This window comes from Oncorhynchus kisutch, linkage group LG5 (assembly GCF_002021735.2).
Source record: "Oncorhynchus kisutch isolate 150728-3 linkage group LG5, Okis_V2, whole genome shotgun sequence".
NCBI classification, from domain to species: Eukaryota; Metazoa; Chordata; class Actinopteri; order Salmoniformes; family Salmonidae; genus Oncorhynchus; species Oncorhynchus kisutch.
Genome location: NC_034178.2, coordinates 16,306,796 through 16,324,543, shown reverse-complemented (window position 1 = coordinate 16,324,543; position 17,748 = coordinate 16,306,796). Strand labels below are relative to the sequence as shown.

The 17,748-nt window shown below is 41.7% G+C and overlaps 1 protein-coding gene across 3 annotated transcripts in view; it reads left to right on the top strand.

The window, feature by feature from the left end:
* Window positions 1–17,748, top strand: part of ncam2 (neural cell adhesion molecule 2) — a 417,495-nt gene that overhangs the window by 281,722 nt on the left and 118,025 nt on the right. For all 3 annotated transcript variants that reach the window (XM_020482721.2, XM_020482720.2, XM_020482722.2), the window contains exon 2: window positions 9,541–9,615. In XM_020482721.2, coding sequence (XP_020338310.1) covers window positions 9,541–9,615 — 75 coding nt within the window. The remainder of the gene's footprint in view (window positions 1–9,540; window positions 9,616–17,748) is intronic.

Genomic DNA, 17,748 nt, shown 5'->3' with positions numbered 1-17,748 from the left:
CCTGTATGAGGGTCTGCTCATGTGAGACGGGGGGAGGAAACCTGTGGTGCTAAGTCTGGTGTGTCTGTCACAATAGTTGCTAAGAAACAAAGTGAGAGCTGGGTATCAGCATATGTTACATATACCAACCATGGCGAAGGTGAACGCTGACATTCTAAATACTTTTTGTTCATATCAACGTTTTATCCCCACTGGACATGTAGCCTACAGATAGAGATGCCTACCTCGCCTCCAAGCAAAAAACATATTTAGCAATTATCACATGTGGTGAGTATTATGGCTGGGATAGGTTTTAGCCTGGTCGGGACAGAGGAGAGTGAGAACAGGGTGGATCCAAGTCATGTAAGCAACAAAGTGAGGTAGTTTGTGCGGATGAGCAGATCAAATCGAATCGATCCAAATTGAATGAATGTGTGTGTCATCAGCGATATTGTGTGCAGAGACTGTGGCATGAGTAAGGTGAGGTTGTAGATATGGGTTATCGTAAACTATGGAGCTAGACATGATTATATAGGTTTATGCTTCTGCATCATCTACGCGCAGACTGTTACGTGGATGGACCAGCTGTTGATCTCCTTCTAAAACGTGGTTGCATTTGTATAAACTTCAAGTATACTAACTGCAAACCCCCTTAAAATGGTTTCACCCAAATCTGGCAACACTGTTTAGCTTTTGTGCTACGACTGGGCAGTATAGTAGTATTTGAGGTGAAAACATTTTATTTGCTTTGTGAGTCATCAAAAAATGTAAACGACTTGTCAAGTCATGTGCTCTGCTTCTTGTTTACACTGAACCAAGCACATTGAAGATTTGTAATATTCTGAAAGTGGCCAAAGTATGTTGATATTATTCGGTCAGTGGGCGCAGCCATCTTTGACTTTGTTTATTTGTGGTTAATAGGGAATGGCATTCTGGGGTTAGGGAGTTTTTCCTAGTCAAACATAAACAAAGATGGCTGCCATCATAAAGAATGTAGCCGCTATTAGCTTAGCTGACATACATCTCTTTCTAAACAATATTACATTTCTCCCTTGTGCTCACCAGAGATGTGATACATTGTAAACTAGCCTAGCTGTTATGTCGCTGACATTTTTTCTTATCAGCGCAGACTGTTATTTAAACTGGTTTATATAATTATTTTGGCAGTGAATGTGTTGCTTGTGATGCTTGGATGATGAAGTTCTGAAGACCTATATTTTCCATCAATACAAAGCATTGTTTAGATGCATTTCAGGCAACAATGATGTTTAGACAAGTTGGTCATACGTTCTGTTGCTCCTGTTCCAATTACATATTTGTAATGGTACCCTGCAGGGACCACGCAACAATGATCGTAAATACAGTTGAAGTCGGAAGTTTACATACACTTAGGTTGGAGTCATTAAAACTTGTTTTTCAACCACTCCCCAAATTTCTTGTTAACAAACTATAGTTTTGACAAGTCGGTTAGGACATCTACTTTGTGCATGACACAAGTAATTTTTCCAACAATTGTTTACAAACATATTATTTCACTTGTGATTCACTGTATCACAATTTCAGTGGGTCAGAATTTTACATACACTAAATTGACTGTGCCTTTAAACAGCTTGGAAAAAAACAGAAAATTATGTTGTGGCTTCTGATAGGCTAATTGACATAATTTGCGTCAATTGAAGGTGTACCTGTGTATGTATTTCGAGGCCTACCTTCAAACTCCTTACCTCTTTGCTTGACATCTTGGGAAAATCAAAAGAATCAGCCTAGACTTCAGAAAATAATTGTAGACCTCCACAAGTCTGGTTCATCCTATGGAGCAATTACCAAACGCCTGAAGGTACCACGTTCATCTGTACAAACAACAGTACACAAGTATAAACACCATGGGACCACGCAGCTGTCATACCACTCAGGAAGGAGACTCGTTCTGTCTCCTAGGGATGAACGCACTTTGGTGCGAAAGTGCAAATCAATCCCAGAACAACAGCAAAGGACCTTGTGAAGATGCCTGAGGAAACAGCTACAAAAGTATCTATATCCACAGTAAAATTAGTCCTATATCGACATAACCTGAAAGGCCGCTCGGAAAGGAAGAAGCCACTGCTCCAAAACCACCATAAAAAAGCCAGACTACGGTTTGTAACTGCACATGGGGACAAAGATCGTACTTTTTGGAGAAATGTCCTCTGGTCTGATGAAACATAAATATTATGGTTTGGCCATAATGACCATTGTTATGTTTGGAGGAAAAGGGGGAGGCTTGCAATCTGAAGAACACCATCCTAACCGTGAAGCACGGGGGTGGCAGCATCATGTTGTGGGGGTGCTTTGCTGCAGGAGGGACTGGTGCACTTCACAAAATAGATGGCTTCATGAGGAAGGAAGATTATGTAGATATATTGAAGCAACATCTCAAGACATCAGTCCGGAAGTTAAAGCTTGGTCCTAAATGGCTATTCCAAATGGACAATGAAGCCAAGCATACTTCCATAGTTGTGGCAAAATGGCATAAAGACAACAAAGTCAAGGTATTGGAGTGGCCATCACAAAGCCCTGACCTCAATCCTATAGAACATTTGTGGGCAGAACTGAAAAAGCGTGTGCGAGTGTGACCGATATGAAATGGCTAGCTAGTTAGCGGTGGTGCGCGCTAATAGTGTTTCAGTTGGTGATGTCACTCGCTCTGAGACCTATAATTAGTTGTTCCCCTTGCTCTGCAAGGGCCACGGCTTTTGTGGCACGATGGGTAACGATGCTTCGTGAGTGACTGTGGTTGATGTGTGCAGAGGGTCGCTGGTTCGAGCCCAGGTTGGGGCGAGGAGAGGGACAGAAGCTATACTGTTACATGAGCAAGGAGGCCTACAAACCTGACTCAGTTACACCAGCTCTGTCAGGATTCACCCAACTTCTTGTGGGAAGGTGACATGAAACGTTTGACCCAAGTTCATCAATTTAAAGGCAATGCTACAAAATACTAATTGAGTGTATGTAAATGTATGACCCACTGGGAATGTGATGAAAGAAATAAAAGCTCTTATAAGTCATTCTCTCTACTATTATTCTGACATTTCACATTCTTAAAATCAAGTGTTGATCCTAACTGACCTAAGACATTTAATTTCTACTAGGATTAAATGTTAGGAATTGAAAAACTGAGTTGAAATGTATTTGGCTAAGGTGCATGTTAACTTCCGACTTCATCTGTATGTGATCATACGCGTCAAAGGGTTAATGAAGCCAGTGACTGATGTGGTAAACAGTCCTGTAGCTTTGCATCCTCTTCATCGGACCACTTTCGTATTGAAAGCATCACTCGTACTTCCTGTTTTTGCTTGTAAACAGGTATCGGCTGGTAGTTAATGATGCAGTGGCGATGAAGGGAGGGGTGGATTCTGTGTGTGTGGGTGCGCATCGGGCCAGAGTCTGTTTGCGCGTTTGTGTCTGTGTACGTGCATATGTGTCTCCTGCTCGTTAATCAGCCAGACGGCACGACTGTAAGGTATGGCAGACGGTAGACTTGTTACCTCTGAGAGCAGGGGCACCGGGCACAGCTGGAGCTCCGTGTCACAGGGAAGAGGAGTAAGTGGGGCAGAGCTGAGATGAGAGGACATAACTGGCAACTGTAATATAGTGCTACCCTGGGGATGGGACATTGTGTGCGTTTGCGCGTTTGGGGCCGGAGGGTTAAATATATATATATGTGTGTGTGTGCTTGCGTGTGAACAGGTAGAATGGACAGTTGGAGGATATAGACTGAACAAGAACATAAACCCAACATGTAAAGTGTTGGTCACATGTTTCACGAGCTGAAATAATAATTTTCCATACACACAAAAAGCGTATTTATTTAGTGAGCATTTCTCCTTTTCCAATATAATCCATCCACCTGACAGGTGTGACATATCAATAAGCTAATTAAACAGCATTATTATTACACAGGTGCAGTTTAAAAGGCCACTTTAAAATGTGCAGTTCTGTCACACAATACAATGCCACAGATGTCTCATGTTTTGAGGGAGTGTGCAATTGGCATGCTGACTGCAGGAATGTCCACCAGAGCTGTTGCCAGAGAATTGAATGTTAATTTCTCTACTATAACCTACCTCCCAACATCGTTTTAGAGATTTTGGCAGTACATCCAACCAGCCTCACAACCGCAGACCCCGAGTAACCACTCCAGCCCAGGACCTCCACATCCGGCTTCTTCATTTCTGTCAATAATGAAGCCCTTTTGTTGGGAAAAACATTCTGATTGGCTGTGCCACTGCCCAGTCATTTGAAATCCATAGATTAGGGCCTAATGAATTTATTTCAATTGACTGATTTCCTTATATGAACTGTAACTCAGTAAAATCTTTGAAATTGTTGCATGCTGTGTTTTATTTTTTTGTTCAGTATAGATAAATCTCAACCCTTGAGATGTAGATGTGTATTACCAGGCATGCAGTAAAGTGGTGACATTACAGTAGTGTTCACCTACTGCCATCTATAGGCAGCTCTCTGTCACAGCAAATTCCTTAGAGAGTGTGTGTGTGTGTGTGTGTGTGTGTGTGTGTGTGTGTGTGTGTGTGTGTGTGTGTGTGTGTGTGTGTGTGTGTGTGTGTGTGTGTGTGTGTGTGTGTGTGTGTGTGTATGTGTGTGTGTATGTGTGTGTGTGTGTGCGCATCTACAGAACATAAACACAAACTGATAATCAAAGGATAGCCAGACGGAGAGAGAGAAGATTAAAGGTGCTTTCTCCTCCACTGCCTTTGGTGTCATCCTTAACTAGATTCACGCTATTCTTCTCTGGCTGCCGCTGTGACACCCTATTCCCTATTTAGTGCACTACGTTTGACAAGGGCCCATGGGACCAGCTCACAGGCCTATGGTCAAAAGAAGTGCACTATATGGAGAATAGGGTTCCTTTTGGGATGCCGCCTTGGCTCAGGAAGGGGTAAGCGGCAAGCAAGGCACTTAAGTACAACTTGCAATGATGTGCAGCCGAACATCTACATTTGGATTGTGTGTGTGATTTCAAGCTTTTATATGGTAAAAGGAAGTGTTTGTCGCAACTCCACTCATTACCTAGTCCTTCATCCTATGTGAACCTCAGCATGATAGCCTTTTGTGTTGTAGTAGCAGTCTCTGAGCAAAACGGGAAAGGCGTAGGATTAGGCCTCTTGTGATGCATAATTTGAGGTATACGAGCGTCATGGAATGGTACAGTGGCTCTTCCTTAAAAAGTTATGAGCTGATGCCACGACCGTTAGTGGTAGATGGTGGCATTCTGTCATTGTACCACACTATCACAATGGGGAGTAAAAACGCTAGTCTATCAGTAGTCTAAACTGTGGCACAAAATCTTTTCGTAAATGAATAGAGGTGTTTTCAGTCTGAGAGTCTCCTCTGGCACCAGAGTCCTACAGCAGGCAACACCAACAAAAACTGTCGGGGGTCCTGGAGTTAAGAGAGAACTTGGGTAAATACAATGGGGGAATTTAACTTGACATGTGGACTGACGACTTTTGAAAAATAGGCAAGGTGGGCTTTTGGTTTCTCTCCCTCTATAAAACAGAAATCGTTCTAAATAACAAACTGGCTTTATTTAGAAATTAGTAAGAATGTCTCACCCCATTGTCAAGAATGGCTTTTTTCCCTTTTCAGATTACAGTCATTCACTTTTGGTTATTTGAAATTAATCATCTCCAAAATATCATTATTTTTTAAACAAGTCATATGAAGTTGGTTGCAATTTCAGATCAAAGGATCGGACCCTTTAAAAAAAAAAATGTCACCTAAAATGACAAACAACTGCCTGTAGCTCAGGACTTGAAGAAGGGATATGCATATACTTGATATCATTTGAAAGGAAACACTTTGAAGTTTGTGGAAATGTGAAATTAATGTAGGAGATACAACACATTAGATCTGGTAAAAGATAATACAAAGACAAAAACATGCATTTTCTCATATTTTTTTCATCATCTTTGAAATGCAAGCTATAGGCCATTATATCGCTTAGAAGTCTAGATGGCGGCAGTGTTTGTGCAAAGTTTTAGACTGATCCAATGAATCATTGCATTACTGTTAAATTGTTTGTATCAGGTCTGCCCAAATGTGCCGAATTGGTCAATTGATACATTTTCAAGTACATAACTATAGAGAATATACAAAAATGATATGGTAATTTAAAAAAATCAGTTTACACACATTTTTTATGTACCGATTCCATGGCACATGCTTTATGAATTGACACGCAATTTCCCCTTTATTATAATCCACTGTATTCTGGTTTAACATTCTGAATGAATGATTATATTGAAGATAGAAGCCGCCTCTTAATGAGTTCCGAGAGCCGATCTGTTATCCAACGATTATTATTATTATTATAAGTAACCCTGCATTATAATTATAAACAATTCCCTTCGATATTCTCACAGACCAGATTTTCCGTCACGAAAAATGTGGTGTGTTGAATTATTTGTGACATGTTGTTTACAATGAAGAATGTAAAACAAGCATTATGTGCATTTTTATTAAGGTGCTGTGTTTTTATTTACATTAGTGATGGACAGCCAGAGGCATTTTGAAAACATGTTTACCAACACTTGTCATAAGTGTACTGTAGCAGATGTAGCCCATCATGCAAACAATGTTTCCATGATGGGCAATTAGCAGGACAATATACTCTTCATATGTCTATTTATTTACAAAATGGTAATTTAATCGCCTGGCTACTGTTTGTGTGAGTAAGTTGCACTTACTCACAGCTCCACGACCACGGGTAAAACCTGAGATGATCAATGTATTTGTTGTATCGTCAATTTCTCAAGCCAAAATGTCTTGATGGCCTTCACCAGTTACTCTTTGCTTGTAGGCTTGGCAGAGTTATGGATGAATGTTTTCAGTTGATGCCAAACAAGTTTGATCAGGTTTAAATCACGAGACCTACATGTAGAGAAATATATATATATATATATATATAGGTCTACCGTAGGGGACATGAGTCTCACTAGTGTTGAGTAATGTGCTGTTAAAAGTGTTGCAGGTCTTTTATTTATTTTTACTTCAACTTTATTTTAGTACATAAAGGTCTACTTACTCTGATGGCGTCTTGACCCAGTTTATGCCCTCATTTGCAATGCAAACCATGGCGGCTGTCACGTTCTGACCTTAGTTCCTTTATTATGTCTTTGTGTTAGTTTGGTCAGGGCGTGAGTTGGGGTGGGTAGTCTGTGTTCTTTTTTCTATGTTGTATTTCTGTGTTTGGCCTGGTGTGGTTCTCAATCAGAGGCAGCTGTCGATCGCTGTCTCTGATTGAGAATCATACTTAGGTAGCCTGTTTTCCCCATTTTGGATGTGGGTGATTATTTTCTGTGTCTGTGTTTTCCACATGGAACTGGTTCATTTTCATTTTGTGTCGTGGTCAGTTCTAATAAAAAATTATGACACTTACCACGCTGCGTATTGGTCCGATCCTTCTTACTCTTCCTCAGAAGAGGAGGAGGAAAACCGTTACAGCAGCAGTGTGTGTTGGGTCATTGCCTGCATTTGGAGAAGAAAAATATACATTTAGCCTAACAGTCAACATTAGGTGCAATACTATGAAATATACATGTAAATAGGCCTACACATATCAACATCCTACCTTGAAAGAAATGATATGGTCCCAGAAACACCTCTCTGACGTAGGGTCCTGCATATCTCTTGATGATTTCTTCCTCAAAGATATCTCGAGCCATAATACCTGAAAAAGGAGGCAACAGTGAAATATTGTCGAACACATAGCAGTCCGTGAGGTGTAGGATGCAATATTTGATGTACCTTTTCCTTTGTAAATAGCTAAACTTCCCATCAAAAATCAAATATTGGCCTGGTCCCTGGCGAGAAATTACTTCAAGCATCATGCAACCTCAAAATATCGGGTAAAACATGTACTGCACAGTATTTCTTCAACATATTTATGCTTTCGTTTATAAAATCATGATGAAAATACTCTTTCAAAATGCAGATGTTTATTTCGACTATCAGCAGGACAACAGACTCTTGCCGAGTTGAGGGAGTTTAAATATATTAATAGATCCATAATGAATTACTATGGGGGAAAAAAGCTATATATACAGTGCCTTGCAAAAATACTCACCCTGTTACAACCTGTAATTTCAATAGATTTTTGGGGGGATTTCATGTAATGGACATACACAAAGTAGTCAAAATTGATGAGGTGAAATGAAAAAACAACAACTTTGCTATGAAGCCCCTGAATAAGATGTGGTGCAATCAATTACATTCAGAAGTCACATAATTAGTTAGATTGCACACAGGTGGACCTTTATTTAAGTGTCACATGATCTGTCACATGACCTCAGTATATATATACACCTGTCCTGAAAGGCCCCAGAGTCTGCCATGCCACTAAAGAAGGGGCACCACCAAGCAAGCGGCACCATGAAGACCAAGGAGCTCTCCAAACAGGTCAGGGACAAAGTTGTGGAGAAGTACTGATCAGGGTTGGGTTATAAAAAATATCCGAAACTTTGAACATCCCACGGAGCACCATTTAAATCCATTATTAAGAAATGAAAAGAATATTGCAACACAACAAACCTGCCAAGAGAGGGTCGCCCACCAAAACTCACGGACCAGGCAAGGAGGGCATTCATCACAAAGAGACGAGTGACTCGTTATGCACTCTTAAGATGTTTGTTTCACAATAAAATAAGATTTTGCATCTTCAAAGTGGTAGTCATGTTGTGTAAATCAAATGATACAAACAAATATATTTTAATTCCAGGGTGTAAGGCAAAGAAAATAGGAAACATGCCAAGGGGGGTGAATACTTTCGCAAGCCACTATATATATATATATATATATATATATATAAAATGTCTTGCAAAGCCTTTTCCATAAGTACACTTAAGTTTCTTCAACTGCCTTCTGACTGTGATTAGAGCGAAGTTGATGTTGTGCGGGGATGCCAGCAGATTCCAGATTGCCTTTGCCGATCGCTCGTCATCTTCAACCATCAGTGAGTCGATGGCTTGAATAGTCTTGCTGGAAATGGAATCCCACGGTAGATGTGTTTTTGGTTGATGGCCATTATTAAAAATAGTCAAATGCATTTGTGAATTCAAACGCTTAATTGTTAACATTATTTAAGGCTCCTTTCTCTTCTCTGTGCTGGAGTTCTTTTAAGAATAAAGTAGGCCAATGAAGGCAACAAATTGTTGCCTACTGGAACACCCAAAGTCATCCAATTGTTGTAATAGGATTTGAAGCAATAGCTTACCCGTGTGTTCTCAACTATTTCAGCACCGTTTTGCACTGCTCTGAGACAAGCATGGGGACTGGTCTCGATAAATCAATGTTTAGGATTGTTTTGCTCTTCACTCGCAGTCACTTAGTAGCCTACTCCCGACCAGTCAGGTTGTAACAGCGCCAACTTTTGAAAGCCAGTCACCGCTTCCCTCCCACCCCCCATGTTAACAAAACTTTTCTCTTTCTTATTATCCTATTTTCTCTTTGAGTTTTCTTATGTGTATATGCTTATCTTTTTTCTCTTTCTCTCTCTCCTCACAGCTGTTCTGCAGGTGTCCATATCCTTGAACAAGGTGGAGCTAAGTGTGGGAGAGTCCAAGTTCTTCAAATGCACAGGTAAGATGGCTGTGGTGAACAGAACATGCTTGTTTGGGTGTTATATCGAATGTAAATGTGGATATGTCATCCTGGTTGCAGGGTGAGATGGGCAATAGGTTGGATGGAGGTGGATGGAACTGTTGTTTGGGTGACATGGTTGCCTCCCATCCCACACACAACCATCCCTCCCAACCAATGGTTTCAACCCTCTCCCCAATCCCCCAGCCTTCACCCAACCCCTTGCTCATCCCACCCTGTTGCAGATCCTGCCCTATCCGCCCCTGTTTGGGGGGGGTCTATGTGCCATGGGCCCCAAGCCAAGTACCTGCAGCTCTGTAGAGGAGTAGTGTGGGCTGGCAGCGCTTTGGTTCACAGTTACACCCCTGTTGTGTCCCTGTTTTCCCCTGCTAGCACAGAGCAGCATGGAGCTAACAGCAGAGGGACAGGGAGAAGGAATGGCTGGGGGTTTTGAGGGTGGTTGGGGGAGTGAGTGAGTGAGGGGTGGGGTGGGGTGGAGATGGTGAGGAGAGCTTATGGACAGAGAGAATAGGGACATAGGGCGGTGGGTGGAGGGAGATAGGGGTGAGGAGAGTGGCAGGGAGAAAGATAGAGTGAGAAGGGTGGGGAAGAGAAACATGGTAAGGAAAGAAGAGCATAGGAACAGGAAGGTGTGGGGCAGGGAGAAGGATGGGATGAGAAAGGTGTTGGGAAGAAAGGCAAGGGGAGAAGGATGGGGTGGAAGTGGGGGATAAATGGGGAGGATCAGAGAAGAGGGATGGGAGCGAGAGATGGGTGGGTTGGAGAATGGGGAGAAAGGGTGATGAGAAAATAGATGCACACACACACATAGTCTACAATAACTAACCATGTGGGGACACATTTTCAGTCCCATTCAAAATCCTATTTTCCCTAACCTTACACACACACACACACACACACACACACACACAGTCTTCTATAACTAACCTTGCGGGAACCTACAATTCAGCCCCACTATCCTATTTTCCCTAACCTATCCCTAAAGCTAATTATAACCCGGACACTAATTATAAATCTTAACCTTAACCCCCTAGAATTTGACCTTGTGGGGACTAACATAATGTCCCCACAAGGTCAAAACATTTCCATTTACTATTCTTGTCAGGACCTCTGGTCCCCACAAGTATAGTTAAACACATTCAGCAAACTGCACAGTTTATTTGCTTGCAAATCTTCACTATTAAAAATAGTAGTATAGAGTTCTGTCAGTGTTTAATCAGATGTCATTGCTAAGCGGTGCCTCTCAGTGCTCCACTCTGGCTCGAGTTCCACTTTAACCACATGACATGTCAAAATAGGTTTTACTTCAGGTGAATACCTCTCCCAGAGACCTACAAATAGTACAACCCTCGTGTCGTGTTTTACCAGTGTCCCAGCCTTCAGACAATCCCTGCACCTCATGTTAGCGTTACAGATCCTTCTGCAGACAATATAGAGGATACTGGAGAATGGAAGCTCTTATAGCATATCCCTCCTCCACTGGCCTCAATGACTGAGGATCAATTTATTGCCAGGGGGTGCAGTGACCTCTCAGTTCTCCTTTCACAGCCAAGGCAGTTCATACATACACACACCTGCATGGATACAGTGTACAAGCATACATAAACAAGCACGCACTCACACATACAGCGTAAGAGCGAGAAGGAGTTTGTTAGGCAGAGAGAGAGAGCGAGAGAAAGAGAACCACTGAAGGAGCAGTAATTGTCTCATGTTTGTTGACTCTTTGGGTGACTCCCAGTGTCCTGAAGTATTCTCTGAGGGTTTGTGCATGTATCTGTGTGCGTGTGTGTCACTAGAGGGGAGGACGGCTCATAATAATGGCTGGAACAGAACGAACGTAGAAACCAATTTTTTGATGTATTTTATATCATTCCACTAATTCCGCTCTAGCCATTACCATAAGCCCGTCCTCCCCAATTAAGATGCCACCAACCGTGTGTGGTGTGTGCGGAGTGGTCCCTAAACATGTGCCCCGCTGACACCCAGACACTGAGGCATTCTGGGAAAAACCTCAGAAGACTCCACTGTGTCACCAACCGTGAAAGGGCAGGAACAGTTCTCTAATGGTCTAATCATATCAAAGACATATATTGTATATGTGAGGATAGAAAGATGATAGAGATATACAGTAAGTATGTATGGGATATGCTCTATGGTTACTGATTTATAGATATTTTCTTAAACAAAAATATGGGTGCATATAAGCACACATGTACACACACAGGGACACACACATCTACACAAAAACACAAATAATCAAAGTAATCTAATTATATCTAATGAAAAATTGCAATTAACCAACTCGGTGCATTTGGACTGCATATATACCTTCATGCTTTCACAAAGGATGTAATACTGTAATATAATAGAGTATTACTGGGATCCTAAGCTGCCCTCTATTTCACCCTTAAACTCATTTGTCCATGCCTTATGAGAGAGAGAGAGAGAGAGAGTGAGAGAGCGAACATGTCACCGATTGTAAATGGTTTTCCTAGAGTTCCCCCTGTCTCTCTCTCCACTAAACATGTTCATTACTGAGCCTCAACATCACCTCAGGTCTGCCACCTCTCTCTCTCTCACACACACACACACACACACACACACACACACACACACACACACACACACACACACACACACACACACAGTCCCACTACTATACATATTCTTTCTCGTCACACACACACACTTTTTCTTGTTTCTGCTACACCACAGGAGGTTGGTGGCACCTTAATTGGGGAGGACGGGCTTATGGTAATGGCTAGAGCGGAATCAGTGGATTGGTATCAAACCCATGGTTTCCGTGTGTTTGATGCCATTCCATTTGCGCCGTTCCGGACATTACTATGAGCCGTCCTCAGTGCCTTGCAAAAGTATTCAACTCCCTTGGCGTTTTTCCTATTCTGTTGGATAACAACCTGCAATTTAAAAATATTTTTTATTTGGATTTCATGTAATGGACATATACAAAATAGTCAAAATTGGTGAAGTGAAATTAAAAAAATAACAAAATAAACTTAAAAAACGGAAAAGTGGTCCATGCATATGAATTCACCCCCTTTGCTATGAATTCCCTAAATAAGATCTGGTGCAACCAATTACCTTCAGAAGTCATATAATTAGTTAAGTAAAGTCCACCTGTGTGCAATCTAAGTGTCATATGATCTGTCACATGATCTCAGTATATATAAACCTGTTCTGAAAGGCCCCAGAGTCTGCCACACCACAAAGCAAGGGGCAACACCAAGCAAGCGACACAATGAAGACCGAGGAGCTCTCCAAACAGGTCAGGAAGAAAGTAGTGGAGAAGTAGTGGGTTGGGTTATAAAAACATACCTGAAATGTTGAACATCCCACGGAGCACCATTTAATCAATTATAAAAAAATGTAAAGAATATGCACCACAACAAACTTGTCAAGAGAGGGCCGCCCACCAAAAATCACGGACCAGGCAAGGAGGGCATTAATCAGAGAGGCAACAAAGAGACCAAAGATAACCCTGAAGGTGCTGCAAAGCTCCACAGCGGAGATTGGAGTATCTCTCCATGGGACCACTTTAAGCCTACACTCCACAGAGCTGGGCTTTAAAGAAGAGTGGCCAGAAAAAAAGCCATTGCTTAAAGAAAACCTGCAAACACGTTTGGTGTTCGCCAAAAGGCATGTGGGAGACTCCCCAAACATATGGAAGAAGGTACTCTGGTCAGATGAGATTAAATTTAACTTTTTGGCCATCAAGGAAAAACGCTATGTCTGGGGCAAACCCAACACCTCTCATCAGCCAGCCTGAGAACACCATCCCCACAGTGAAGCATGGTGGTGGCAGCATCCTGCTGTGGGGATGTTATTCATCGGCAGGGACTGGGAAACTGGTCAGAATTGAAGGAATGATGGATGGCGCTAAATACAGGGAAATTATTAAGGGAAACCTGTTTGTCTTCCAGAAATTTCAGACTGGGACGGAGGTTCACCGTCCAGTAGAACAATGACCCTAAGCATACTGCTAAAGCAACACTTGAGTGGTTTAAAGAGAAACATTTAAATGTCTTGGAATGGCCTAGTCAAATCCCAGACCTCAATCCAATTGAGAATCTGTGGTATGATCTGTGGTGACTAGTTATACACACTCAAGTTTTCTGTATCTTTGTTTAAAAAAATTCACAATTAAAAATGTTTTGCATGTTGTGTTAATCAAATGATACAACCCCCCCCCCCCCCCCCCCCCCCCCAAAAAAAAGCTATTTTTTTTATTCCAGGTTGTAAGGCAACAAAATAGGAAAAATGCCAGGGGGGGTGAATACTTTCGCAAGCCACTGTAGCACCCTCCACTGTGCAACACATACTATATGCCACTACACACACATCTCCCGACTCGCCTGGCCTCTCCCAGTAAAGCTGAAACAATTACAGTCAAGACGTGTGTGTTTGCGCATGCGTGCCTAATTTTAGTACCCACCCATCAAGGGGCACATCCACACAATAATACACATCTCAAGGGAGTGCAATAGCCACTTCATTTCAGCCTTACTATATTGGTTCCTCTACCCTGCAGAGAAGCATTTAACTGTAATCATAAACAGTACCATAACAGTGGCACGCCTTTGAGAGATGTGCCTATTCTGTTTATCCTTGTCTGCATACAGTACGTATTTGATCATTGAAAATGCATTGAAGAAAGTTTGGTATTAGATTAATGCTAAAATAAACCTGCAATATGTAACTTTTTGGGAGGTTTTAGGCTCAAAAGCTCTAAATTGCTAGTGGTCATCCAACGTGACACAACAGTAACAGTATTGTGCAATACTTTATTCTAACATTAATCTAGCCTGCCTGAGAGCCGGTGTGTTCATTAGCTGAGCATAATCAGCTAATGAGCACACCGGCTCTCAGGCAGTCTTGATTAATGTTAGGAGGCAGTGCCACAGCTCTAACGTGTAGCGGTATGATAGCTAGCTAGTTGAGCTCATGTTCACACTTTCCTAGCGGAGCTTGTTAGCTGACAGACATGGTTGATTCGAGGGGCAAATGACCTGACCCAGCAGCAGCTAACGTAAACTCACTCACTTTTGTACATCGCCTTGGTCCATACAATTGACCTTATTTTTGCGCCCAAAAAATGTAATTCTTCCAGATCAACTGTAATATCAATACCAATGTAAAGCACAATTTCTCCCCTTTCCAACAAAATTATTGACGAGACCTTCATGATGCCCATCTCTGCATAATTCAAGAAGGCAATGAGCTCCGTCGGGTCTTTGTAAAAATGTTGGGTGGGGAGCGAAGGCTACGAAGTGATCTTGAAAGGGGGAAATATGTTGAGTGAAAGTTGTTTTTGTTTTTTCACCCGTTTTGTCCAACAAATCATCTTTAAAATGTAAATAAAACAGAGTTTATGTAATGTCATCACATACCTGCTTGAAGGTTTGTGTCGAATTTGAAGAGTGATTTAGGGCTGCGCTAACATTAGCCTCACAAGTGAACAACAGCTGTTCCGGCTTTTGAGTGTCATGATGGCTCGCAGTAATGATGTGCAAAAAAATGCAATTGGCACCCAAGTCATGAAATATTTGTTTAATATTAGCAATAATTATATTAATTTAGACAAAAATCATGAATAATGAAGTTGTCTTACAAGTGTATATGGTTAAGCATGATTTTAATCTGCGAGAGAATGGCTACCCCTGGTGGAAAGAGGCTGTACGGCACAAAATGAGTTGCAAATGCGCGCTGTACGTTACGTAGTGACACGTCACGATGTAACGTACAGCGTCAGAGGGGTCAGTTTTTTAAATATTTTCTCCAATACTCTTAGTCCATTACCATGGCAATCAACGCTGATTCGAAACGTAGTTCACACCCCGGATTTTGATGCCAACACAGTCACTACAGTCCCATTCGTTTTCATTGCAGCCTCATTTGAATGTCGCGGTTAGGCACATTTGTACGGAATGTCTGTTTATGTTACAGATATAGGATCTTAATTTGATCTTCCTGTTGCAGGAGAAATGCTAAATTTGCAGTGTATTCAAGGTTTAAAAAGGCTTCTGAAATTTACATTTCCACTTTGAAATTTCAGGGTTAATTATCCCTTATGAAAAATAATCCACATAATAATTCACATTTCTTGTTGCTGCAGGATTATTATCCTGCTGTAGTGAACTGGCTCAAATTAAGATATGTACTCGAAGAGAAAGAACCAGAACTTTAGAAAGCAGACGGGTGAAAAGGGTAAGCGATAGAGCCCGGGCCAAGACGAGAGTAAACCTCAGATCCGCGTTCACACAGTGGAGAACTAAGAGTTCAAGTGATTCAAAACCGACCAGAGTTGGCATTTTCTCTGCTGAAAAGGTAAGCTAGATAATATATCTTAATAGATATAAGGTGAAATGACGGTTTAGTCGTAACAACCTGGCTAAATTGTGTGTATAGATAACGTTACTTGACCTTTGTTATATTTCAGATGTCTGTGCTCCTAAAGCCAGGCTGATAGTGGCTAGCTAGCTACTTCAAACACTACTCTACCTGCACAGAACAGACATGATAATAAAGCCCAGTTCAGATACAAGATGAGGAAGGACGGGTTGTTGGATCTGAAAGGTCTACTTTTAGATTGTCTCATGTCGTCGGCTGGAGATTCCAAGATTCTGCATGTAGCTTGCGAAGAGGCAGACACATTTAGCTATTCAAATAACTAACGTTCTGTGTTTTGCCAAGCAGCTAACAAGGCTCGCCAAGTCGAATTCGAACTAGCTATTTTGCTGCACATAGCTAGCCTAGCATGCTGATATTTATCTGACAAGTCAATGTACCCTTTTTCTGGTGCATGTGTGCATGACACTTGTTTTCTACAATACCTTGCTACAGCACATGGCCCACTTTGTTTAAAAGTTTCCATCAAATCATTGGAAGAGTTACCTTTTAAACGGCGCCAACTGAATCCCCTTTCTTCAGTCAGTTGTTGTACAACATTCAAAAACTGGCTAGTATGTCGTCTCATGTCGGCTGTTGGATCTGAACTGGGCTTCATTACTTGATGTCAAAGCTTTGAACCTGAAATAATATGTTTCAGAGCAGAATTTAGGCATCAATGTAGCTATGCTGTTTAGGAAAATTAACTACCTAGGATTTGCTTTGAGTATTGATTACATGGGTACTATCCCAATATTAGCCTACTGCACAGTGTAATGAACACGAGGGAGACCGAGAGCTGGTTTCAAGCGCAGGTGTTTCATGTAAAGGACCACAGGAGGAGGTCGGTAGATGGGTCCAGGGGCAGGCTGCAGGTCATACACAGGGCTCCAAAAGGGTAACAGTACAGGCAGGGAAAAGGCTAGTAACGTTGTCCGGGAGATCAGGCAATACGTGAGTAACAAGAAATCCAGTTGGCTAAGGTACAGGCAGGGAATAGGCAAAAGGCATCGTTAGTGAGGCAGGCAAAAACTATCATACACGGGAGGAGTACATTACTGGAAACACAGCGCTCCAAAGAGAAGTGTGTCAAAAACAAACAATACCTCACAATGATTGGGTGTGAAGAACTGAACTAAATAGTGTGTGATAATGACATACAGGTGTGTGAAAGGGTGATCAGAATTTGGGTGATTGGTATCTGGAGAGTGAGCTGCGTTCAGGGGGATATACTTTGTGTGTGAAAGTGTGGGCTGGAAAGTGAGCTGCTTTCAGGGGATCTACGTGTATGAGAGTGTGAGTTGGAAGCAGACGTTACACACACAGATTACTGCTATTCCCCATTTGAGCTGTGTGGTTGAGATGTAGACAAACCTAGCCCAAAAGATACATGTATTTAGTGTATAAAACTGTAAAATGAAATTCATTTTGAATGATTGGAAACATTAGTTCTTCCTTCTGCCAAATGACCTTCTTATCCAATAGTGAAAAAAATACTCACTCCCTTCATCCTAAACTGTATGTATTTACCCTGGAAATCTAAGACTGATGGTCAAAGGCAATTCTGCCATTGCAGAATGTCAAATGGTATAATCGTAATCCAGATTAGGATTGATGGGGCATGTTTGATTTGTCTATCCAGGTCAGGGATTGGCAACTCCAGTCCCCTGGGGTCGTAGTGCTGTCATACTTTTCCCAAATTCCAAG